The sequence below is a fragment of the Conger conger genome, chromosome 12 (genome assembly GCF_963514075.1).
Source record: "Conger conger chromosome 12, fConCon1.1, whole genome shotgun sequence".
Lineage (NCBI taxonomy): Eukaryota > Metazoa > Chordata > Actinopteri > Anguilliformes > Congridae > Conger > Conger conger.
The window spans coordinates 32146895-32172556 of NC_083771.1; the positions used below are offsets into that span (position 1 = coordinate 32146895).

General features: G+C 44.5%; 3 protein-coding genes across 6 annotated transcripts in view; 1 reads left to right on the forward strand and 2 right to left on the reverse strand.

Annotated features, from left to right (window-relative positions):
* Positions 1 to 1344: 1344 nt before the first annotated feature.
* zcchc9 (zinc finger, CCHC domain containing 9) lies at positions 1345 to 4830 on the forward strand. The gene is made up of 6 exons (XM_061263475.1): positions 1345 to 1473; positions 1896 to 2301; positions 2698 to 2848; positions 3386 to 3478; positions 3728 to 3796; positions 3990 to 4830. Exons 2-6 carry the CDS (start codon positions 1903 to 1905, stop codon positions 4100 to 4102), a joined length of 825 nt encoding a protein of 274 aa, XP_061119459.1. The 5' UTR covers positions 1345 to 1473; positions 1896 to 1902; the 3' UTR covers positions 4103 to 4830.
* A 184-nt stretch (positions 4831 to 5014) lies between these two features.
* On the reverse strand, positions 5015 to 18610 carry LOC133142340 (acetyl-coenzyme A thioesterase). 3 transcript variants are annotated; one of them, XM_061263504.1, is made up of 15 exons: positions 18054 to 18610; positions 15009 to 15078; positions 14736 to 14796; positions 14276 to 14377; positions 14048 to 14186; positions 12398 to 12557; positions 10968 to 11087; positions 10133 to 10283; positions 9862 to 9917; positions 9526 to 9589; positions 8820 to 8906; positions 8340 to 8473; positions 8028 to 8156; positions 5869 to 5990; positions 5015 to 5431 (listed from the first exon to the last, which is right to left on the reverse strand). In XM_061263504.1, the coding sequence occupies exons 1-15, from the start codon at positions 18298 to 18300 to the stop codon at positions 5304 to 5306; spliced, it is 1770 nt and encodes a 589-aa protein (XP_061119488.1). In that variant the 5' UTR covers positions 18301 to 18610; the 3' UTR covers positions 5015 to 5303. The 3 variants fall into 3 exon arrangements, with proteins under 3 accessions (XP_061119488.1, XP_061119487.1, XP_061119489.1); XM_061263503.1 differs by having other exon boundaries at positions 5864 to 5990; XM_061263505.1 differs by lacking the exon at positions 14276 to 14377 and having other exon boundaries at positions 5864 to 5990.
* A 1619-nt stretch (positions 18611 to 20229) lies between these two features.
* LOC133105651 (single-stranded DNA-binding protein 2) overlaps positions 20230 to 25662 on the reverse strand; it is a 92293-nt gene continuing 86860 nt past the window's right edge. For both annotated transcript variants that reach the window (XM_061215878.1, XM_061215879.1), the window contains 2 exons: positions 23782 to 23880; positions 20230 to 23264 (listed from right to left, as the gene is read on the reverse strand). In XM_061215878.1, coding sequence (XP_061071862.1) covers positions 23235 to 23264; positions 23782 to 23880 — 129 coding nt within the window. In that variant the 3' untranslated portion in view covers positions 20230 to 23234. The remainder of the gene's footprint in view (positions 23265 to 23781; positions 23881 to 25662) is intronic.

Consider the following 25662-nt stretch of genomic DNA (forward strand, 5'->3'; position numbering starts at 1 on the left):
TATAAGCTATAAAAGGAATCATTTTGCACAAGTAATCTAATTCTTGAAGATAAGGTAAGACTTTGGTAAGTAGTTTGGTAAGTAGTAGCCTACCTGCTGTGGGTGATTGATCCCTGTGGTTGATTGATCCTCCTGTGGTTGCCACCCTGTTTGCACTCAGGCGGTAAGAGCAGCCGTCCGGCAGTCGGAGTGTTGCCACCCTGGGTGCGCTCAGGGGGTAAGAGCAGCTTTTCGGCAGTCGGAGGGTTTCCACCCTGGGTGCGCTCAGGCGGTAAGAGCAGTAAGAGGTAGGGGCTGCAACGATTCGTTGACGTTGACCATGTCATTTGGTCGATTTGGATTTCACATCCGACGCGTTTTTTTGTTTTGAACATGGCGGCGGCAAATGCTGCTGAGAGTGCAGGACAGAGTTCATCCAAAAAACCAGAGCATCCAAAGTGTAGTTTAGATGAATCGACTAATCGATAAAATAATTGCCAGATTAATCGATAACAAAATAATTGTGTATTAGGAAAATAATAGATAGATAGACAGATAGATAAATAGACAGATAGACAGTCAGACAGAAATATAGATATATGTATAGATAGATAGATACAGTATAAAGCCTTCAGAAATATGTTTGTTGTATAAGACTCAAATAAAGGTGTCCTCCAATGGGGGGAATAATAGATAGACAGATAGATAGATAGATATGAAGGTAGAAAGTAAAAATATAGATTTATAAATAGGAAGACAGATAGGAAAACAATGGATAGATAGACAGACATTGATACAGATAAACAGACAGATGGATAGATACAGTATAAAGCCTTCAGAAATATGTACTCCAATAAAGGTGTCCTCCGATGAGGGGGGGAGGTGGTGGGACAAAATAAAGACAGACAGATAAATAGACAGATAGAAAGTCAGACAGAAAGATAGATATATGTATAGATAGATAGATACAGTATAAAGCCTTCAGAAATATGTACTCCAATAAAGGTGTCCTCCGATGAGGGGGGGAGGTGGTGGGACAAAATAAAGACAGACAGATAAATAGACAGATAGACAGTCAGACAGAAAGATAGATATATGTATAGATAGATAGATGCAGTATAAAGCCTTCAGAAATATGTATGTTGTATAAGACTCAAATAAAGGTGTCCTCCGATGAGGGGGGGAGGTGGTGGGAACAAAATTTATTAGGAAAATAATAATTAGACCGAAAGATAGACAGATAAGCCCTGTATCACGAAGCAGACTTTATTGAATGAATGTTTCGCGCGTATACATATTTTGTGAACGAATTTGGGCTCCAAGAAGAATAGGTTGAAGATCTCGCAGCTTTTTCTGCTAATTTGACATTTTTTGTGGAACTGGTTTGCGTGTCGCTTTAGCAACACGGACACAAATAATCGCTGGACTTCCTGGAAAAACACGACAGGGCGAAGAGAAGCGTGGATTATTTTGACAGTGAAAGTAACAAGTGAGGTAAGAAGTATATTGCTTTTTCGAGTGATCTTATTTAGAAACTCGACTGAGTTGCTTATTTGATATTTAACATCGCGTATGTGTTTAATATGAAACTATGAAGCGCATATTCTTATGCGCTAATGTTAGCTTGCATGATATTTGTCTTCACAGCACCACAGTAATAGGCCCTACGATAACTTAACGTTGTGCAGTTATTTATTTCCTCTAGGTTGTTGTCACGTCAGGCTCATATGTTTTACTAATTCATTAAAATATCAAGATATCTACTTTATATTGTCATTCAACGTTTTTTGCAACGCTAATTTTCAGGCATTTCAACTGCAAGTAAACGACTTGTTGAAATGTAGTTTGGTTCATTATAATTAAGTGATTCTTTCCTTTCTTAATTCTCATACATGCTTTGCTTTCGTGGATGGTAGTCCGATAATGACGCGCTGGGCTCGAGCCAACAATGTTCACAAAAACAAACCTGCCGAGGCCACTCCCTGGAGCCAGCTGAAGGCAACAGGGGCCGCAGCGGAGAGAGGTGGTCCGAGGAGTCGTGGTCGTAGTGGTCCTTACGGCCGGACAGCAGACCCCCTTCGGAAGACTCAGACAGGCCAGGGGGGGAAGAAGCCCAACAAGAAGAAGAAGGACTATGACAATGTGGATGTGAACGGCTTTCTTGAGTACCTGCAACAGACAGGCAAGCCACTGCCACGTGGGCCCCCAGGTGCCCCTGGAGTGGAGGAAGCACTGCGGGAGGAGGTGGAGATGGCACTGAAGAAGGACAAGAGGAGGGAGGACAGAAGGATAAAGAGGCAGAACATCAAGAAGAATTCCATGGTGAGAGAAGGAAAATGTGGAGAGAGATTAGTGTAGAGGCCAAATTATAACTGGATTGTATTTTAACATATGAGAAATCTGGGGACGGCCTGTCACAGAAATAGCAAAGTTAAAATTGGGCCAGAAACTGATGGGTGGAGCAAGCGTATGATTCCTCATTCCATGATTGTGACCAATCACAATGCTTCAGGCAACCTAGAGACCTTTTCATTGGTTTACATGTCAGTTATTTGCAGCACACAATGTTGGCATTGGTTAGTTAATTCAAGTATGCATGTAACCACACACCTGCATCACCGTAGTTGCCTAGTACTGTGAATGAGAAGAAATGATCCTTCTGGTCTCGTTTTCCTTGCGTTCTCTCCCTCTCTCCCTTCACCCCCGTCTCCTGCCCAGCTGTGCTTTAACTGCAGGAAGCCGGGCCATGGGCTGGCCGACTGCCCCGAGGCCGATAACGACGAGGAGATGGGGCGGGGCATCTGCTACCGCTGCGGCTCCACGGAGCACGAGATCCAGAGGTGCAGGGCCAAAGTGGACCCCGCTGTGGGTGAGGCTCCTGTGACCATCGCGGTTCAGAGTGGGAGGGGTCAGGACCTGTGACCAGCAGAAGCAGGTTTTGTGTGGCGGTGGTTTGAAAGGAGATTACTGTGATCTTCTGGCAGACCTGACTCAAATACTGGGTCTACGCCTTACTGAGCTTGTCTGGTGTATTAGAACCTACGTAATACTCAACAAGTGCAAGCCCTGCCTACTGGTCCTCTCTCTCAGAAACAATGCAGAAACCAGAGCTTGGTGAAATATGTAATTGTTTCTTGATTCAGCTACCGGGTCTATGCTTTACTGAGATTGTCTGGTGTATTGGGACATACAAAATACTCTCTTGATTGGCTCAATTGCACCAGACATGATTAACTGAGCACTGAAATGTATTTGAATAAAAAAACAAAACAACTAGGTATGTGACCTAGGTGTGGTTTCTGGAATGGCTTCCCTGTGTCGTTCTGTACAGGAGAGACTCAATCAGGCCTGCTGATGGGTGCATTAATGTTCTGTGTTCTTTTGTGTCATCTGTGTGTCACCACAGGAGATCACCCGTACGCCAAATGTTTCATATGCAGTCAGACTGGCCATCTGTCCAGAGCCTGTCCTGATAACCCCAAGGGCATGTATGCAGCAGGTAAAACAACTGCACTTAAATGGCTGGGCTTAGATTTCCTCCCCAATGTATCCTGCATAAACATCATCTTATCTTAGCCATTTCTATTTTTCTAATCTCAAATGCTTTGAAAGTGCCTGTGAGCCTTGCGCTGTAGACATTAATTTGTATTTGCTTATTTTTGTACGTGTTGCTTCATTGTCTATGTTTTATGTATCTTTTGGACTGTATGTGAACATCACTTCTCCATTGGCTGGTCTTGCCTTGCAGGGGGCTGCTGTCGAGTCTGCGGTTCAGTGGAACACTTTCAGAAAGACTGTCCAGAGCACCAGGGCTCAAGTAAGTCACTCCTGCAGAAATGCTTATACAGGGCCGAAGGGAACCGTTTGTCTGGGGTTCATAAAGGCTGGGGGACGGGGATGTTCTCAGGGTATTTGGGGAGTGAACATTTGGCTTTTTATAGCTTTGCAGCCCTGGGATGCTCTTAACTGTTTTAAGCCTTGATGTTGATTGTCCTGTCCTCTCCCCTCAGCGAACGCGCTCACGGTGGGCCGATTATCCGACCGCATGAGCGCCGACCACCAGGACGTTCACGTTCCGGTTAAGAAGGTCAAGCCCAAGCAGGCCAAGGTGGTGGTCTTCTGAAAAGGACGTCCGCTTGCCTATATAGAGGGGAACACAGGACATCTGACTGCTACTAAATAAGTACACTTACCTATCCCACAATTCCCCACTCCAGAAGAAAGACATTCTATCAAGGACTGGTTGGAGCAGTGAACAGACTGTTATTATCACAGTTCTTTTGTTTGGGTGCAGACCGTGGTAGATACAAGTTCAGCAGCTCTGGAGTTCCTCAGTGACAGCAGGCCAGTCACAGGCAGAACTAAAGGCCTGTGAGAGACATTCTGTCCTCCATCCACCAGGGGCACTCAAGCGGCTCAGCTAGCAGCAATGCAGGAATGTCTCTGGCTCCTAGATCCACTTATCCAGAGGATTTGCCTTTTGACTCCCTGCTATGTCGGCTGAATTCCATGTACTTCAGGTCACCTACATGCAAGGGAAATCTATGTGACCTCACTGTTGTGTTTACACATATATAATCACCAAGTGTGCCTCATGTCATCATGAGAGCTAGCGCCGATTGGAGGAGGGGCATGTCCCTCACTGGGGACTGAATGAAGGGGAGGTGGACTTCCTCATGTTGGACTGCATCCCAGCTGTCATGAATTGAGCTAAATGCGACTGTACTCGCAGAACTTTGGAACATCTCCCGGGCTGAAAGGGATGTCATCGTGTGGAAGAGGATTGTGTAATGGATATTTTCATTGCTTTAATATGACTGCCTTGAATCAATAAACTTTGCAAATTACAAATGGTTTGAAGGGTTTCTTTTCAGTGTTCCGTTCAGAGAAACAGGATGCAGAGACTCATGCTTGGCTATGTGGTTATACTGTATAGGAGAGGACATGCAGTTAGCTGATCCTGGATCAGCACAGCAGATTCATGGGTTTCCCCTTGTTTTCTGGGATAATGCATAGAATATCCACAGCCTAGGTATACAGAAACAAACTTTTACTTAAGCTCATACAAGTGAATACAGCTTTTAGACATTACAGAATTTCATAAATTTACAGTTTGATTCACCAAAGAAAATACAAATGCATTATTGAAAAAGTCAGTGTCTATACATTCTAAGGGTTTACTAAGTAGTATCTCACACTTATATTGGGGTGGCCAATCTCACAGTTTGACCTGTAGACAAAATTATCCACCTTAAAAGAACATCTCATTCAAAGGCATTATTTACAGACATGAAACAAATTTGAATACGTTTCACAAGGCAGTTTTAACACTGTCCTTCTCCAGAAAAGCAATGCATGAGAGTGCAGTCTCCTCCATGGATTTGGACCAGCCTGCTAAGGTCCCAGCGATGTATGGCAGAACCCCGGAGGTCACCTGGTTGTAGTAAGACACCTGTGCGTGAGAAGCAGTGGAAGCATACTCAATGGGCATCCTATTATAACACGGCTCTCCAGCGCCTTGCATAGCTGCCTAGCTGCTTGAAATGGGTGACTCCATCTCACAATTCGGGGGTTTTTATTGTTGTTGATAAGGAAAAAAGAGTAACATGATGCATACGAAATGGAGGAAAAACATCAGATTCATATGAGCAGATTGTGAGAGACTGCATGCACCAGGTATTTCACATATCAGCAATAAACAGACTGAAGAATCCCCATACAAAAGAATGTATTGAAGTGTTTTTCATAAGCGACGTATGAATGTACACAGACTAAAACAGTGCCCCCTACGGTATAGCAGCTGTATAGGAGATGCTGTGCTACATTTTATGGCCATCTGCTGGACAAGTGGGGCCCACAGCCCCCGTCTCGGAGCCGTTCGTACCTTACAGGAAGTGTGTCCGCTACTGTGGATGAGGAACCCTGCGCACTGCGCTTCGCTCCTGACGTAGTCCTGCTGCGGAGGGGCCGTCGCCACGGTGACCGACCGCAGGGCGATGATGAACGGGTCACTGTGTCACAGTGGGGAAAAGCCACAGAATAGGGTTAACACTGCAGGTGTAGGAGCTCACTGTCACAGTGGGGAAAAGCCACAGAATAGGGTTAACACTGCAGGTGTAGGAGCTCACTGTGTCACAGTGGGGGAAAGCCACAGAATAGGGTTAACACTGCAGGTGTAGGAGCTCACTGTCACAGTGGGGAAAAGCCACAGAATAGGGTTAACACTGCAGGTGTAGGAGCTCACTGTCACAGTGGGGAAAAGCCACAGAATAGGGTTAACACTGCAGGTGTAGGAGCTCACTGTGTCACAGTGGGGGAAAGCCACAGAATAGGGTTAACACTGCAGGTGTAGGAGCTCACTGTGTCACAGTGGGGAAAAGCCACAGAATATGGTTAACACTGCAGGTGTAGGAGCTCACTGTCACAGTGGGGAAAGCCACAGAATAGGGTTAACACTGCAGGTGTAGGAGCTCACTGTGTCACAGTGGGGAAAAGCCACAGAATAGGGTTAACACTGCAGGTGTAGGAGCTCACTGTCACAGTGGGGAAAGCCACAGAATAGGGTTAACACTGCAGGTGTAGGAGCTCACTGTGTCACAGTGGGGAAAAGCCACAGAATAGGGTTAACACTGCAGGTGTAGGAGCTCACTGTGTCACAGTGGGGAAAAGCCACAGAATAGGGTTAACACTGCAGGTGTAGGAGCTCACTGTCTCCAAGGCGATGTGGGGAGTAGCTTAATGTGAGTCATAGTGTGCTCACATTTAAGTATTCCCATATTATTGTTTTACTGAAGATTAGTTAACTCAAATGTCTTTATTTTATGTTAAAAAGCTCTCCTTTAAATCCCAAAATGATCTAATTTCCCTCTGTCTTATACACTTTATTTTCCTGTCTTTTTGTGCTATTGATTTACAATAAAGATCTAGGCTTGTGGTAATCAGCATGTGATTCATTTAGGGAAGTGAATTCATGCATTAACGATGGAGAATATGTCTGATCTTGCCGGGGAGAGAAACTTCCGAAACAAAGCAAATCCATGCAACAAGGAAGTATGATACAATCATTCAGGTTGATGGAATCCCAAATCTGGCCACTTGGTGTCACTGTTTCTTTTTCAGATGATTCTCACCCATCAAAGTGACACAGGCAGATCTAAGTAAACCCACTCAAACATCCCACACATAAATCCTTCCTATTTGCCTTGAGTGGAATCACCCAGCCCACTCACCGACAGCCTTCTGCAGATACACACAGAAATAGAAGAAAAGTTCAACTATAAAATATATTTTTTAAAGTTTCATGAATCTATAATTGTTTAGTTTACCACTTTCATTCTACCTGAACAACCCTCCCCCCACCCCTCCCAAAAAAGCGTCATAATCGCTGTGGTGTGTCTTCACCCAAAAGGGAGTGTGTGGAGGACAAACACACCACTCAGTGTGTCACAGCGTTGTGGTACTCCGAGAGGGCATTCCACAAACAGATGGCGTTGAGTGCTTACCCTGTGCCCAGTTTCCAGCAGGTAATGTCACACCAAACCCCTTGAGCCTTTAACCAACCACAGATGGCCATTTTCCACAGTCGCTCCGGTCACTGAGTGCAACACGCCCCCCTGTGCCCAGTTTGGCGGTGGCCCCGGTCCCAGCTCTGACAGTGCAGTCTGAGCCGGCCTAAGGAACGCTGTGAGGATGCCACTCTGTCCCTCGTGATGAGCGCATGACACGTAACTGAAGGGAGGGGCCAGGGGCCTGTCCCACGTCTCTGCCCACCGCCCACCCCACTGTCCGCCTATAAACTCTGCTCAGCTGTTTTGATGAGGTCATCGAGTTTGTACACATGGGTTTTTCGTGTGCTAATCTGTATGGAATTAATTGAGGAGTGGTTTTCCCTGAATCCTTTCAAGTTAAACCTGTTCCCAGTGTTTGATGAGCTTTTACAAAGAAAATAATGTTTCACCGTATGTATGAAAAGCAAGCGATAAGAGATCGGTTAGCCGTGTGTACATGTAAACCTCAGCCATAATCCCTCATCCATCACAGCTCCATACCTGTCCTTGCAGGGCTGTCTTTTCGACAGCAGGATAACAAAATCTCGGCCTCGGCTGCCGTTGACAGAGGGACACTTAACGTGGTACACCGCCTCCTCCACATCCGCCTGCTCAACTTCCTCACAGCTCCTGTAGGGGGAGCCAGAGAACACAGGCCGCTGTAAACTGAACAAGATGATGAATGAGGGTTCAGCAGCACAAAAAAAGTATCATAACAATTTCCAGATACTGTGCAATAGTGCCTGTCTGTATAATAAGTGTTCACTTTCTGCACATACAAAGCGTAGCGTCTCTCCTCGTTCTCCGCCTTACGAGTAATGCTTGTCCCAGAGTGGCCGCTGACGGAGGTCGGACAACAGGGAGAAGACGTGAAAGGCTGAAGCCCCCACCTCCATCTCCACCTTCAAGGACAGCCAACCCTGCTCCTCATTCACAAAGATGCCAATCTTCAGCGCCAGGCAAAAGCAAAGACAACACACAAGATGTAAAAATCAGTACTGCATTCAAACATAGAACTGAATGTTCTATCATAGGAACTCACGTAGCTCAATTATCTAATGGAATACAAAATGCATAACCTCCTGTTTAATATTTTAAGAGAAGGTAAGGACATCATTGTAAACATGGCATATTCTGCCGTACAGAACCTAATAACATTACATAATAAGCATTTTCATGATAATACACAATCCTCAAGACCCCCAAGTGCTGTATGTTGGTAGAACATCAAAGCTGAGACTTCACGATACACATAAATACGCAGTGTCCATACATATCAAATCCCATGCACACCTTGTTCTGAAGATTGCTTGTTGCTTCCCACGCTTGTTTACCAGCCAAGACCGTGAGAGCTGCCACATTGTTATAGCCCAAATATACCTGTAGGGGGCAGAATGGGGAAAATACTTTCTTTAATTCAAAACTGTGTGGACATTTGTGTACAGGAAATTAACCCTACCCTAAATGTTTGGGAAAATATTGCACTTGATATCCTCTAATTTAGGGATCGTCCAATCTGGCCCTGGAATCCAAATTGAGCCCTGGTTTCTTTTCTCCCGGGTAATTAACTTAACAATGAGTGCAACCTATTGTGAGACTGGCTTCACACCTCACGCAAAGGGAGGGTGGAAAACCAGCAGTTCTCGGCCCCCGAGGACCGTGATTTAATGATCCCTGCTCTAACGTGCAAATGTGAGATGTTTCTGGATCTCTCTGTGAGTAGCTGACCTTTTTCATGATGAGTTTTAAAAAGTTGCAAATCAACATTCCCCTTACTTAACACAAATACAAGTTTCCAAAGTACAGCTGCACTTAAAGGTGTATTAGAAGTGTAGAAAGGAATTGTGGGAGTGTGATGACATTTATTGGCTCACAGTAACACATGGAAAAAGGTCAAGAGGGTGGGGAACATGGAAACAAAATGTCACGGTTCTGTTAATTAACCTTTTTTTACATCGCCAACAGTCAGAGCAATATAAAGAACATAAGAGTATATTACTTGATTACTTTTGTCCCAGGGAACAGACAGAGGTCCTTCATCTTTAAAAGATAAGATGTGCTTTCTGCAAAAAAGAAGAAAAAAAGCATGCAGGTTGCCTACTATTAAATGTCAAGTTTCGTTTAAATGTATGGCACGTAATGGGAGCTAATTGTTTTTATTGATCATAAATGGGATCTCTCATACTTCTGGGTATAACACAAAAATAATAATAACAACAAAACAATACAGATTTTTTTTCTAATGCAATGGCATTTTTAATTTTGAAGATGGTACCCAAACGCTTTAGCAAATATGTTCAAAATCAAGGCTGAAATGCAGAAACGGGTTTGGTACCTGGCCATACGAATTCTTTTTCTGACAATTGCAGCAAGGCATCTTCTCTCTCCCTCCTGCAGAAATGAATAGTGGAAGGAAAGTAGGAACACAATTATTTTCTAAATATACCTGCCCATTTGAGAAAGTACTGATTATATTTTCTCATATTGAATCTGCAAACACTGAAAAATAATAGTTTCCCAGCCCTTTTCCTTCCCCGGCACACTGTACAGAATGGCATGGCCTACTACTGCTAAATGCAAGCGCCATGCTGTGGTCAGCAGCCTACCTTGGTGGTGAACGTGATGTTGGGGAGGGGAAGGTGGTTGGATCTGCTGCTGGTCCAGCGGTAAAGGAGGAAGGCGCTGTTGATGTGTCGTCCCCGGCCCTGCTTCCACTCCTCGCAGTTGTAGGCTTCCACTCGAACCCCCACCTCCATACTGCCAGAGTGCAGGGGTCACAGCGCGTGAAGGCGCAGGGATCGAAACCGCATGACATTACATTACATTAATGGCATTTGGCAGACGCTCTTATCCAGAGCGACGTACAGTTGATTAGACTAAGCAGGAGCAATGCAGGGTTAAGGGCATTGCTCAAGGGCCCAACGGCTGTACGGATCTTATTGTGGCTACACCGGGGATTGAACCACTGACCTTGCAGGTCCCAGTCATGCACCTTAACCACTACGCTATAGAACACCACATGATAAAAGCAGCTATGCATTCTGACTGTGTTCTTCCTTGGGCAGTAGTATAGAGATGTGGCCATGTTTGAGAACCAAGTCAGTCATTAGTTATGTGTAATAGTTATATGAAGCAATAGTTATATGTATATTATACAGTTACTGTACACTGCTGGGTATTAACTGAATACATATAATATATGTACTTTGCTCAAGAGAACGACAGCAGTGCCTACTTTAATAAGCCCCATTTTAAAATGCACACTGCATACTGTATTCAAGTTGTGGTTGCAGAATGATTAATGAGTTGCATTTAATTCTGCCTCAGGTTTAATTCTTTGTGTTTGTTTGAGAGAGCGTGTCTGTGTGTGTGTGTGTGTGTGTGTGTTTATCCATGAGTACATGTTCTATTTTGTGTTTGTGTCCGAGTGCACATTTGTACCAGGTCTGAAAGACGTTGTTGACCACAGCTTTGAACACCAGCCTGTCCCCCACAGTGGACGGGCCACGGAACTTGAACATGTCCACTGCCTGGAGGGTAGGGTAGGTTCCAAACAGACGGCTGTTGGGGTCAGAGAGGATTGGGGGGGGGGGGGCACAGCATGGAACAGAGAGGTGATTCACTATTCAGAGCTCATTTACTCTAGTTGTATATGCTAAAGCTCACTTATACTGTAACACCCATATTTTACTAGTGCCATTGTTACTTATACAGTATATTAAAAGTAATTCAATGTCATATTAGTAGTTCTTAAAATCAGAGTCCACCCTAAATGGCATATCATCTCTAATCTATAATTTTTTAATACTATAAACCAAGGGGTGACCTGCAGGGTCTGTTGATTTCCCTCAATCAGCACTGACACTTTATCTATGAAAGGACCTATATTGTGGAAAATTTCCTTTACTATTATAAATGAGTTGTAGGTGCTGTAAAAACACTGTGAAAGTATGAAAACTCACAGTCCCCAAAGAAATCCACACAATACATATTAACAAACAGTCCCCCAAAAAAATCCACACAATCCAAAAGAGCCGTTTGGACTTCTGTAAGCTGTTCTTAGTAAAGCTCATTTGGATATTTCCACCCTCAGCATGGCCCACCTTGTTGTAAGAGGAAATCCAAGCTCTTGGCACAGACACTCTGTTGCTGAGCAGTTAGTCAATCAGAACAGAGCTTCATTGATATTAATGAGGCTGAAAGACACAGTCACTAAAAAAGTTTGCTCCTAGCAAAGCTCATGAGGGGTGTCGGAGCATGGACGTGAAAAACTGGATAGAGAATGTTTTTGGAACTTAAAACCACATACACTCAGTGAGCACTTTTTTAGCTATTTATCAGACTTATGTTTTAGTCTTATGCTGTTGTAGCCTATCCACTTAGAGGTTTGATGCGTTGTGTGTTCAGAGATGTGCTTCTGCATACCACTATTGTAATGTGTAGTTATTTGCATTACTGTCACCTTCCTGTCAGCTTTGACCAGTCTGGCCCTTCTCCTCTGACCTCTCTCATTAACAAGGCATTTCTGCCCACAGAAGTGCTGCTCACTGGATGTTTTTTCGTTTTTCACACCATTATCTGCAAATCCTAGAGACTGTTGTGCGTGAAAATCCCAGGAGATCAGCAGTTTCTGAAATACTCAAACCACCCTGTCTGGCACTAACAATCATTCCACGGTCAAAGTCACTTAGATCATCCCGATGGTTTGTTGACTGAAGCTCCTGACCCGTATCTAGGTGACCAGGTGTTCCTACAAAATTGACTCACCAGGTTTTTTAGGTCCAATTTGCTGATTATTTTAGCTGCCTACCCTGTCCCAAGTGCTAACTGAAACGTGTTATAATCAAGTGAAACATCAACGATCAGAGTACCTGGCAGCAACAGTGGCTGCGTTCTCCATCCAGGCCATGATCTGCCCTCCGAAGGTGTTGCCATGGTGATTGGCGTGTGGCGGCAGGACCAGCTCGATGCTTTCCACGCGAGTGCTCTCCGTCGACTTCAGCGGGACGCCGTCTCTCCTCTTACACACGCCTGCAACCCCCAAAGCCCAGACAGACCCCTGATTCCCCCTGCACACACTGCACACACTGCAGAACTACGCCCCCGATTCTGCTCCCAGCTTACAGTGCAACAGGAAACGAGCTACGCCTCCTGACATAATGCGCGAGTTTGAGGTCCATTCCAGATAACTTCAGGAAATAAATGTAAATTACATTCATGAATTGAAATAGAACATTCTGGATTTTCAGTGAGTTAATTTGTTTCCTGAAGTGATTGAACTGAGCTGAAATGGAAACGATCCCCACCATGGTGTTAGAGCTGAGGGCACATTCTGCCTGTCCTGGCCCAGTTTTGAATATTGTATTTTATACGACACTGCCCTGTCTAGGAAAGTTACCGGTTTTAAACACAGACAGGAAAATGCAACACACAGGACACACGCTATCATTCGCTCATCTGTATAGAGTAACATGAGGGTCTCTGTGTGCTCTGCCTGTCAGCCTTCTGGCTGACCCCTCTGGTGCATTCTTTCCACCGGGCAGCACTGCCTTGGCCACCATACTTGGCACGTTGCTATAGGTTGTCAGGTCTGACACTGCAGGGGGGCAGTGCTTCTGGCTCGAGATTTCATTGGGGGCCAGTCGATGGAAGTTGTCCAGTACGGTTTGTCGCTGAATCTACTGGTGTGCAGGGAATTTAATTCCAAATTGCAAATTGCTATGAGGTGCCTCACAGTTTAAAAAATGCATTTACACAGAACTACAGTGCAGTCCGTACGATTTCCCTACAATGGTGTGATTTCCGTTCTTTTGGCTTGGCACTCCAGCACATTTGATTTAAAATGAAACTAAGTATATGAGGTTATGAAGTGCAAACTGCCACCTTTACTTTGATGGTATTTACATCCATATGAGGTGATCCAAGAATTACATGCTTTTTTCATGCACAGTCCTCCTGTTTTATGGGACCAAACACAATTAGACTGAGGCCTTCTCCACTATTCAATTCAATTCAATTCAATTCAATTCAATTCAATTCAATTCAATTCAATTCAATTCAATTCAATTCAATTCAATTCAATTCAATTCAATTCAATTCAATTCAATTCAATTCAATTCAATTCAGTATTTAGCTCCAGTGACTGTGTTCTCTCTTACAGCTGTACTATATGTTTGGATAGAGATTAGATTAAGATAGCCATGATGTACCCCCCACAGAAAGATGCTCAACCAATTATAGAGAACATTTGTAATAACAAATGCAATGAAACAAAACGTAATTGGTGGGTATCACCTGGCTACCTCCTGTAATTTCTCAAATATTGCGGGACTAGAGGCAGAACGTTTCCACCAAGCACAGTGGTATTGTATTGTGTGTATTGTGGTATTGTTCTCTGGGTTATCACCAATGTGCTTTGTGATTAGTTGAGCTCGTCTTTGTTTCCAGCCAATAAGGTGACATTGGTGGTATTATTTTACTGTAATACCCCTGGATCATTAGAGGAGCACTGTGAATCTTACCTTTCAGGGCATGGCAGTCCTGCATCAGGTTGTTGAAGGCCTGCTGGTTGTAAAGGCGGAGTCTGCGTCTCTCAGAGGCCAGAGAATGTTCCAGCTGCTCCTCTGCAGAGTCCACGAGCTTCAAGGGGCTCAGGCGCACCTGCGGGAACGACAGGGCTGGCGTCACACAAGTGCTTCCACCGCTGTGATCACAGGTGAGCCGTTTCCGGAAGGTTCTGTCCGCCCTACCTTCTCTCCTCCCACAGGCTTCCCCACAAACGTGGACAAGGCCACACACACCACCTTCAGAACACCAGTCACCACATCCTCCACTGAAACACGGATACCCACCTGCAAACACAAAAATGCACATTCACCCACACACACATACACATACACATGCATGCACACATACACACACAAACAAATACACACACATTCATACATTTTGTTTATTTTTTGTATCACGTTTTTACAGTGGCACTGTAAAAAGATGCTTCATTGAGGAAATAGAAAGCAAACATATACACATGTGTTTATACACACACACACAGTTGAATGTCACAATTATTTCACATAAGGAAGTATAAAGGATTGTTATTATACAAGGTACATGTGCTAATAAAGGTAATAAATAATGCAATGTATATGTTTGCTGTCAGCCCTTTTTTCTTGAGAAAGGAACCTGCCACTAGAATAATGGACCTACCTCCATACTGGTGTTGAAAGCTCTGTTGACTTTGGCTTTGATGTTGATAACTTGACCAACTCTGAACATAGCAAAGACAGACAGTAATGATGCATCATCAAACTATTACTCTGATGAGAGGCAGTATAATATACACACATTCAGAAGTGTACAACCATTTTGAATTACATAGATTCAATGTTTTGTTTTATACACTATGGCCTTTGCAGAGTGCACCAAAATATGTGGACTGCGGAAAAATAATGAATCTTGGAGCAGTGTGGGATGGGGTACCTCACTGTCTCTTCAAACTGGATGTCATCCATGGAGGCAGTGACACAGGCAATCCCAGCATGCCGTTCAGCTAGGGAGAGCCAGAGAGAGCCAGAGAGAAAGACAGTCAATTCATTTGAAATAAAAGATAGAAACATGATACAAGGACAACCACACACAAATCAGCAAACAGTTCTGATATTCTTGCTCAATGGCTTTATGTACTTTTCTGTTGCAACAAGCTGTATGGCTGACAGTTTTAATGAATAAGCTTTGGCTGCCAGGTTAGACAGCAGATACTAATGAGGATTGACTTATTTGTCAATATCAGTATACTACTAGGGTGAGCACTGGCAGAGCCTGCTGTACTGCCACATCAGCTGTGCACTTTTACAACTGAGACACTGAAGAACGGCAATCAATCGTCCGTGAAACAATGCACTACGTCGTCGCAGAAAAACCAATAAGAAATGTAAATGAAGTAACCTTTCCAGTTCCAAGCAAAGACTGACCACAAGGCCAGAGGGCAAAAGATCGCAGTAAATCCTTTCAACGGGGAGCTGCTTTTATTTATTTATCGCTGTTTACAGAAATTCATAGCTGCTGCGTGTAGCTTTTTGAAGGGTTTTGATAGCTTCCTTCTTCCCAGCGCAGTCGTCTATTCTTATTCATAGAGGGGCTTTTCAGGGCACATGAATGATTCCTAACTCCAGACGAATTCATTCAAGCCTGCATTAATTCCCAATCCCCTCGCTCCCATCAGATATCGCTTCTCTCCCTGCTGAGGCCCTGTTTACCAACAGCCAGCACTCACGAGGCTATATCTACCTTTTATCTCAACAACCACGGCAGCAAGCTACCTTTGATAGAGGTGAAACCTGAACTTTTCAGGGCAAAGAGGACATGGGTAAATCATTTATGCCTTTGTGTTAGCAAAACAAAAACCTTAAAAGCTGGGCGAATGCAGTCCAGGTACTGGCGAGAAGTCACAGGAGCAGAAATGAGGGGAAAGGTAACTACAGTGGAATCACCCTTAGTATGATCAGAGTCCTGCAATGCTTTGGGTTTAGTATTGATTTGTTTTTTACTTGTTAAATGCTTATGGTGTGCTAGGTCTGTCCAGCAAAACTGGACAGCAACTGGAACTGAATTAAAAATGTGGAATATTTACCATAAAGTATAACTGCAGTTCCAAATAATAGCACTGACTTGTTAAGAAAAGCTGCCAAAAACACTTACTGAAGAAGACAGTTCTGACCTCTCATTTGAATGAATTCTCAAGGTAGAATTTCTGCTTCAGGCTGTCCTAAGCACAACTAATTTTGAATTATCTACCTCTCTAAGACAAACACTGGTAAAAGTGTGTATTATGAGCCCTGCCATTTGCAGAATTTGCAGCTTCATCAGCCTTCATTTTGATGAATCCCTGGAGACTGTGTGATATAAGTCTCCTGAAATGTTCTTGTATGTTGATTTGGCCTGAAGATAATGGATAGTGGCATCTCTCAAACTCCCATCTACATGTCTGCAGGACAGGTTGAAGACTGCTGTTGCGTCTGAGCACAGTACTGTTCCTTGGGACAGAGGAGTGATTCGATTACCACGGGCAGATGGATGGTCCTGCAAGGTATGAAGACGTGACCACTGCAAACATTCTTGCTTTACCAGGTGTACATCTCGATCTTCATCCACTCGGCTTTAAAACTGTTATGTTTAAGCCTGGTCATTTCTCAGAAGTTCACAGTTCTCAGTTCTCAGAAGGTAACCCTTACAGGGACAGTCCCTGCACTTGCACACTTTACATTCTGGTGAGTTTATCTTTGATTCATAACAGGTGGTAGGCGTGTTTTATTGATACACTAAAGCCCACTTGGAAAATGATCCCCAGATCTTTGCACAGCTTGCCAAAACTCATTGTATCCTCTTTTAATCTAGAAGGTTTAACACATTAATCAATGTATTCATACAAAATGCTTGCAGTTCTGTGGAAATACAGACACAATGTTGTTGAGACTCATATCTATCATATCTATTTGGAAAACGTATGTGAAGTCAGCAATCTGTTCGGTGCAAAGTCAGAAATACCACGAGAATCGTCTAGAGCATCTGAACGACACTCTCATCTGACATTGACTGTCACTCAAAGAAATTCAGTTTCATAGCAACAGGCGTTTCTGTCTGTGCCTTTAATGTTGAGACGCAGCATTTCTGTTAAACTCACCCTGAGATTACACGAGATGAGAGAGGAGTTTCATATGACGCGCGCACGGTTTGTCAGAAACCCCACAGCCAGCGTTATCGAAACAGATGGGCGAGCTGACTGCGATCTGAAAGCGTGGAGTGAACATGACAGGTTGGCGCTGGTTACAGAGAGCTTTTTGACTCGCGGGCCAACTTTTGTGGTGAACAAAGCAGCCTTGGGTCTCCTTAGGGCCGCTGTTGGCAGTCTCCACGCTGATGTCAGAATGACAGAGAACAAGCCACACAGCTTTCTGCTCAAGAACAAGCCACAGATATTTACGATTGTTGTTCTACTGTGGCGGAATTAAACTGGAGAGGTTCTGACATTTGGCCATGTACGATCACACATACAATGACCTCATTTCCCCTCTCTCAGGTTCGACTGTAAATAAAATTTACAAGACAAATTTGCAAAAGATTTGTGTAACTAAGTCCATGGTCAAAAGCAGGGGTTTAAAACCCTGGTCATGGGGACCACTGGCTCTGCTGGTTTTTGTTTTTACTCTGTACTTAATTCATCAATTAATATAGTTAATTACACAATTAGCTTAACTGTGTTACTTTGGCTACTTGAGTCTGACATAACATATAACAATAGAAAAATAAAAGCATGCCATGGTGCAATAGTTTAACATACTGTGAAACAACTAATGGCTAGAACACATATTGGCTTGGTTTAAAAAATTCCTCTTGATAACTGTTCTAAATAATGCAATCACACGTAGCCTGAGCATTGTTAATTTGTTTACTCCTTAGATACTCTTGTCCGTACTTATTTCTGGTTCCCGATTCAGAGGTCAGAGGTTGGCTGGGGTTCACACTTACCTGCTAAGCAAGCAATGGTGTCCATCCATTTCAGCAGTTGCCCGGCGTCCAGCTCACCCAGATGGTTGGCATGGCAGGGAAGGACCAACTGGCACATCTGCACCACCTGTACCTCTGCCTCACCTGAGCCTCCAGCCAACCTGGTGCCCACAGAGCCATTCAGAACAGGGTCCTGGGTCTCCTCCTGAACCTGCACCATACCCCTGACGGTCGGGGTGCCACCACGGGGGTCCAGATCCTGACTCATCGATTCTCTCCAAATGCGAGCGTCGTGATCCTGACTAATCGAATCTCTCCGCACGCTAGCGAGTGACTGGCTGAGTCGGATGGTAATTGAGCGAGTGAGCGAGCGAGAAAGAAGGAGAAAGAGACAGAGAGGGAGCGAGAGTGAGCTCTCTGTGGCAAAGTGTCCCTCCGCGCCTGCCCCTCTCCTGCTTATCTGAGCTGGCACGCTCGCCCCGGGTCAATAACCTCCGCTCGGGGAGGGACGGCTGGGCACAGGACGAGTCCAGGAGGACGGAGCCGGGTCAGGTGAGCCCTGCTAAACGAGCTGTGGAGTGACGTGCCCAGGCCCACAGCGGCCACTGTGACGTTCGCGCTGAGGAACCCGAACAAGCGGCCAGACCCAGAGTCTGCATTACTGAGCCAGGCTGTAAAACTATTTTGGCTCCAGGAAGAGGCCGATAATAACCCGACTGTCACTGTATACAAGTGAGCGGCATGTGTGTGACGTGCCTGTGTCACCACCTCAGTTTGAGAGCCTTATCACATGACACAACATGCTCTTTACCCACTGTGCTTCGTTCCAGCATACGTTTACATACAGCTGAACAACTGGAAAAGTAGGAGCACCTGCATTCCGGAACGGCACTCCGTGTTCTTTCTGTTCATCGATCACACACACACACACACACACACACGCACACACTCCTATTTCATAATATTAATTTGTAAACAATCACGGGCAGGAGTACACACACCGACTCGACACACAAAGGGCCAATCAGCGAGATGGAAGAAACAGGGTTTCCTCCGTGAAAAAAGAACAGAAGCGTCTCCAGCGGTGAACTCCAGAGGGAGCAGTGCCAGCTCTTCCCGATCGGAGGCGAGCGTTCGGGCAGGAAGAGCGACGGGCGCACAATGCGTTTGATTGTTAGAGAAGCCGAGTGTAAACGGGCGCGGCTGCCAAAGACAGCACGGCCCAGCCCCCGCCTCAAGTGGCCAGCGCGCCACACTAATCCAATTACCGCCGCTCCGCGGGGGGGCGGACCGCTGGCTGGGAGCCCCCGGGCTGGGGGCCGCTCCTGAGGCCAGGGGCCCCGGGGTGCGGGAGGGCCACGTGTCTGCCCGGCCGAAAAGGCTTTCTGAGGTGGTCAGTGCGTGCACTGACGCCTACGAGTAAACGACCTCCTCCGCGAACAAGGCCCTTCAGTCTGCAGAGACAGGAACAGCATTAGCGCTGCATGGCTGGCTAAGATAATGCTGTGATGGGATCTGCGCCTGATTGCTGTGGCCGGCACTTCTGTAATCAGGGATGGATGAGAACAGATAAACAGAGCAGCAGTGACACACACACTCACTCACACGCAGACACACACACTCACTCATACGCAGACACACACACTCACTCACACGCAGACACACACACTCACTCATACGCACACACACTCACTCACACGCAGACACACACACTCACTCATACGCACACACACACTCACTCACACGCAGACACACACACTCACTCATATGCAGACACACACACTCACTCACACGCAGACACACACACTCACTCATACGCACACACACAGACACTCACTCACACGCAGACACACACACTCACTCACACGCAGACACACACACTCACTCACACGCAGACACACACACTCACTCATACGCAGACACACACACTCACTCATACGCAGACACACACACTCACTCACACGCAGACACACACTCACTCACACGCAGACACACACACTCACTCACACGCAGACACACACACTCACTCACACGCAGACACACACACTCACTCACACGCAGACACACACTCACTCACACGCAGACACACACACTCACTCACACGCAGACACACACACTCACTCATACGCACACACACACACTCACTCACACGCAGACACACAGACTCGCACGGACACACGGACACAAAAAAACAAGGTTTGTTTAAGAGGGGAGAGAAGCTTTATATCAGTATATCCAAAACCCATATTGTACTTCTCAGTGTATTTACAAAACTCAACTCAAGGTAAAAAATAATCACATCACAAATGAAAATGAAAAAAACAAAAAAACAAAAAAAAAAAATTAAACAACTAAGAATTGAAGTCTTCAATTTACAAAATCTCCCTCATAATTCCAACAGCAAAATTTGACATTAAAAAATGGTAGGTACAATTACAATGGTAGTAATGCTAGAAAAGTTGACATCCCTCCTGTTTTGTTTTTAGATATTTCTTAAATAATTCACAACAACACAGATGAATTGGAATTCCAAGCTATAAAATTACACTTTGCTGCATAAAAAGATCGAAGAAGACAATACAATTCACAAAACTCGACCTTTTTCAGAAATAAGTAATCATAATAACAATAATCATTGTAATAACAATGGGCAGTGGTTTACGGTAAGAAACAGAATTGAATATATTTTTGAATTATTTACCTCAAAGAAAACAGTAAGTACAGAAATCACAGTTTGTCCGGATGACAACCATAAATAAAGAGATTGACTTTGACTAAACAAGAATGAACTGTAATCCTAGAACAAATATCCTGTCATACCCTTTTCCTCTGTAGTAGCTGTAGCATGAAATAGCAGATACAGCACTGTAGCAGTACATAACTACAGCTATTATCTGTTATATTTTACAGTATTATGTCAGAATGAGCTATCCAGAAAACAATAAATTATACAAAGTCTGATGTTAGAAAATTCAGGTTTTGTCTGTGAAAAATGAAGTCAAGTGTACAAGTCAGTGTTGGGAGAAAATAGACTTAACGCGATTGTCACGTGTCCTATAAACTAAAATAATGTTGAGTTTAAAACTTAATAACAAGTGGCCATTATTTTTGCAGCTCATTTCATGCTAAAAATAAAAATGGAATGCAAAGAATGCAGTTTTTCCCCAGAGGTCTCTTCATTATGTAACTTCTCTGTTATTGCGAACAAATGTTTTCATGTTATTATGTGTTCAAACTTTGAATAGATAACTGCAATTGTCAATTTCATGCGATTCCCAAGCAAAGAGAGTTAACCTTGAACAGTGCTCTGTATGAAACCCGAAAGAAATAACAAAAGAAAAAACGGGGTTTGAAAAACACATTTATGCAAGTCTGATTGCTTAAAATGTCTGACTCATGCCTGATATCGGTGTATTTAAACTACACTTCATGTACGGAATTCATATGGTGAGAAATTTCACAGGAAGTACATTACAGCAGTGTATACTCCCTACTGTATGCCTTTCAGATTAGACATGGTTCAACTTGATAAGAAAGCTGACTTGATAAGGAATAGGATCGGTGCTCATAAAATGATTCTAATCAGGGATGAGCCATTCCAATCCACTAAAGTCAAACGACTCTCTCCAACTGCTTATTCACCTCCATTAAATATAATGAGCATTGTACTGTAGTTCTTTCTCACCTGTTACAAAACAGCATTACCCACAATCCCCATTCCTAGTGTCTATTCCTATTGTATATTAGCCTGTCCTGCACAATGTTTCAATGTTTTCAGGGACCTGTTGGATTTCCATAATTATCTACAGCTGAAAGACTGCACTGCAGATAAAGGGCTTGATCTAAATGCTGACTTGTGTCTGTTCATCTAGGCGCTGGTCTGCTACAGAGGAGAGGGCCAACATGCTGGAGCTGAAGAAACGCACCTAAAGGCCACCGCAGCACATCCTGGGAGTTCTGGGTATCCAAGAGGAGTGGTGCTGGATGTCGTCACGGTTACACTGGTACAGCAGGCATGGCAACTGTTTCCGAGGCTACAGTAAGGCTCGCGAGGACATTATACATGCTTCTAGAACACACAGCTAGAGCGAACACGCTCGTCTGGATATGGTAGTTAAAAACAAAACTTTAGCTTGAACCAAGTCCAATCCCATCCTGAATCCAATGTATACTTCTATAATTTCTAAGCATGACATACATTTGGGCAGACAATTCAGAAGAAGATGCACGTCCGTGGTGAGATATCACTTCAGATGTGGTGGTTTTGAAGCTGTGCTTTGTCCGTGGTAATGGGGGGGGGGGGGGATTTGCGGGGTGTTCTTCACGCAGAGACCCACCTCCTGGTCCTGGTGGCTCAGTCCTCTCTCCATAACAGACCCTGCGTCTCTCACACAGGGAAAGCCCCTCTTCCAAGAGCAGGCCCCAACGGCTGTGATGCCTCCGCTGGCCTCTGCAATGCACTTCCACTGCTCAGGCAACGAGGAGATCAGTCAGTGAGTGAGCGAGTCAGTTTGCCAGTGCGTAGGTCAGTCAGCCAGTCAGCGAATAGCATGGTCAGACAGTCAAGTCAGTCAGCCAGTCAGCGAATAGCATGGTCAGACATTCAGCCAGTCAGCGAATAGCATGGTCAGACAGTCAATGAGTATGTGAGGGACACTACCGTATCTAGGTCTACTTCCTCGAGTCGCAGCCAAAAATAAAACTAAAAAACAATAAAGAAAAACAAATCATTTCTTACCGGTAAAAGCAAATCAGAAAAAAAGTAAAAAGTATAAAACAAAGCTCAAGGTTTTTAAACAATGAAAAACATAATGCAGAACCATGAAATAATCCATCCTCATACTCGTTTTCTTTTCTTTTTTTCTCGGTCCAAAGGAGGATCAAGGAATACATCTCTATTTGTATATACATGCACATGTATCTGATTGCACACCCACATATATACACAAATATATAAATATATAGATAAACTGTGGACTCGTTGCCTTCGTAAGTCTTTTTCCATTTAGTTTTTTCCTCTGGGTGAAATTGTTAAAATTAGCTTCAGTCTCTCAGTCTTTAAGGGCTGTAAGTAAGATGAGGATAAGATGAAACCAAAGGGAGCGCAGACTGGCTTCAGAGAGCTGATGAAGGATGGACAGCAGGATGGAGCGAGTTCCATGTTTCTGTACGGTACCCTCCTCTGGATGTGCCCACGGTGCGTCACACGCTCATGGTCATGTTTGGAGAGTACTGTGGGAAACAGGACAGATAAAGCACACACTGTCATGTTTAAAGTGTAAAGTGAGTACACTGCAGAGATAAAACACATAGTCATGTTTAAAGTGTAAAGTGAGCATACTGCAGAGATGAAGCACACATTGTCATGTTTAAAGTGTGCTGTGTGGGCACTGCAGTGATGTAACTCTATCTAAAGTGTACGGTGGAGACACAGGACAGGTAGAGCACATGGCCATGCTTCTTGTTTGGAGAAAAAGAATGATTGAAACGAAACAGTAATGTACATGCGCATGTATGGACGTTTGTTTGTTCAAATGTATAACCAGTAATGTGCAATATCAGAAGCTGTGACACGGAACAGCTGTTCTAAGTAAGAAGCAATATGAGACCGTGGCATCAAACATAAATACAAACAAACATACAGAAGATATGCTCAAATCCACATGTATGAGTATACACATGTAAATGGAAACACATACACACACACACACACACACACACACACACACACACAGCAGAGTTCACGTACACTTTCATTCTGAAAGGGATTGAGGAAGTTCCCGCCCATCTCGCCATCGTCTCGGGGAGTTCCGGGCTGGTTGCTCATGCTCATGTTGCCAGGAGAGTTCTGTTCGGGTTGAAAAAACAGCATGGGTCAGGGGAATCATGGGAACTGTAGTTCAGCTGGAATGAGTGGCAACAGTAAAGGCAGACACAAAAATGGAACGACCACAAGAATTAGGGAGCATCCATTGCCATTAGTTAAATATATACATATATTTTTTATTGTCATACGGTTAAATAAAGAGTTTTACAGTATGTATTACAACAACAAGTGTATGAGAGGTGAGTATGACGACCCACTTTCTTGACTCGGTTTAAGAAGTTATTTATTTTTTATTCTATTTACTCCATCACATAAACTTCCTTTACTGTGATAAAAACTGATGTAGCACAATTTTAATTTTGATAAAAGGCTTAATGATGACTGTACAGTGAACAATATGAAATTCTGTGACGCTTTTGAGTACCATACTGGTTCTCAAGGGCAGTGAGATGCTCTGCATTCGTTTGGTAAAAGGTGCACGCATGAAAACGGCGGCGGTGTCTCTTCTCTGACGTAAGGCATGGAGCCACAACACAGAGAGGAGGGGTGAAGTGATGCGAAAACGTAAATGAAATGAAAATGTTTGAAAATGCCTGCGAATTCGATATGACTGAAGTGTGCTTTTTTTTCGTGTGAACTTCTTTATGTACGTATGAGTGCAGGGAATAAAACACACGGTGCTAAGTACATTACATAGCATCTGTGAAATCTATGAATTTAGCCCAGCGCTGAATCGTCTCAGATTTGGCTCCGCTCATTTCTGCTGTGCGTCACTTCAGGAGACGTGACAGCCGCACTTTAGCTGAGGGAAGGCTGGGGCTAATCCCTGACTGTCGCCGCGCCGAACTGAGCCGTGTTTGATAATTCCTCCAGAATAGAGAGAGCATTATGTCTTCTTCCCTTCATATCCCTCGCTTGCCGCGGGAGCAGCCTGTCCTTTGATAACTGCAGTTTTGGGAGGCTTTGAAGTTACCCCGCGCTACCCAAGGGAGACACTGTGAGGCCCCGCCAATCGCGCGGCTCTCCTGGAAGTTGGAGTGGAGACGGGGCTGTCTGCTCCTCTCTGCGGCTTTTAACTGTCGCCCTGAGCTCTCCTCGTGTGTGTGTGTGTGTCTCTGTGTGTGTGTGTGTGTGTACAGCGTGGCTTATTGCAGTGCAACAAGTGTCAGTGAGAAACTGTTTCAATCAGAGAGGAGAGGGGTGGTGGTATTAGTGTGTGTACACAGCAGACAGGAAACAGTATTGTTAGTCTAAACAGACCAACAGAAGACAGTGCTATCAGTCTGTGCAGGCAGACAGGAAACAGTCAGCTCATTCTGGACAGACAGGCAGGAGGCAGTGGTCTCAGACTAAACCAGGGGTGTTGAATGTGCGAATGGCTGAATGTCCCTTGACTCACACCCCAATGTCACTGTGTCCTGTGCGTCTCATCTGGTATTTGGTGTCAGACTGGTATCACTGTTTGTTTGTATCACTCACTCCTGGTCTGTTTAGACCAGAGCTGTCAAACTCCAGCCCTGGAGGGCCTCAGTGTCTGCAGGTATGTGTGGCTTCCATTCAATCAGCAGCCAATTAAGGCCTTGAGAACAAGGTGTATGGACTCTTTAGCCAATCAATGACTGAAATGAATCACTTGGCTGAGGCACACCTAAAAGCACCCTGCAACTGAGGCGCTCCAGGACTGGAGTTTGACAGCTCATGAGACAGTGATACAAACAAACAGCGATACCAGCCTGACACCAGATACCATATGAGGTGCACACGACACAGTGACATTGGGGAGTGAGCCAAGGGACGCACAAT

Excerpts from the sequence above, each read along its gene's own strand:
- zcchc9 (XM_061263475.1), top strand. The coding sequence starts at position 1,903 with ATGACGCGCTGGGCTCGAGCCAACAATGTTCACAAAAACAAACCTGCC. Across the intron at positions 2,849-3,385 it reads CAAAGTGGACCCCGCTGTGG|GAGATCACCCGTACGCCAAA; the intron begins GTGAGGCTCCTG and ends GTGTCACCACAG. Across the intron at positions 3,479-3,727 it reads CAAGGGCATGTATGCAGCAG|GGGGCTGCTGTCGAGTCTGC; the intron begins GTAAAACAACTG and ends CTTGCCTTGCAG.
- LOC133142340 (XM_061263503.1), bottom strand. The coding sequence starts at position 18,300 with ATGAGTCAGGATCTGGACCCCCGTGGTGGCACCCCGACCGTCAGGGGT. Across the intron at positions 14,378-14,735 it reads CTTTCAACACCAGTATGGAG|GTGGGTATCCGTGTTTCAGT; the intron begins GTAGGTCCATTA and ends TTGTGTTTGCAG. Across the intron at positions 8,157-8,339 it reads CTCTGGGACAAGCATTACTC|GAGCTGTGAGGAAGTTGAGC; the intron begins GTAAGGCGGAGA and ends CTCCCCCTACAG.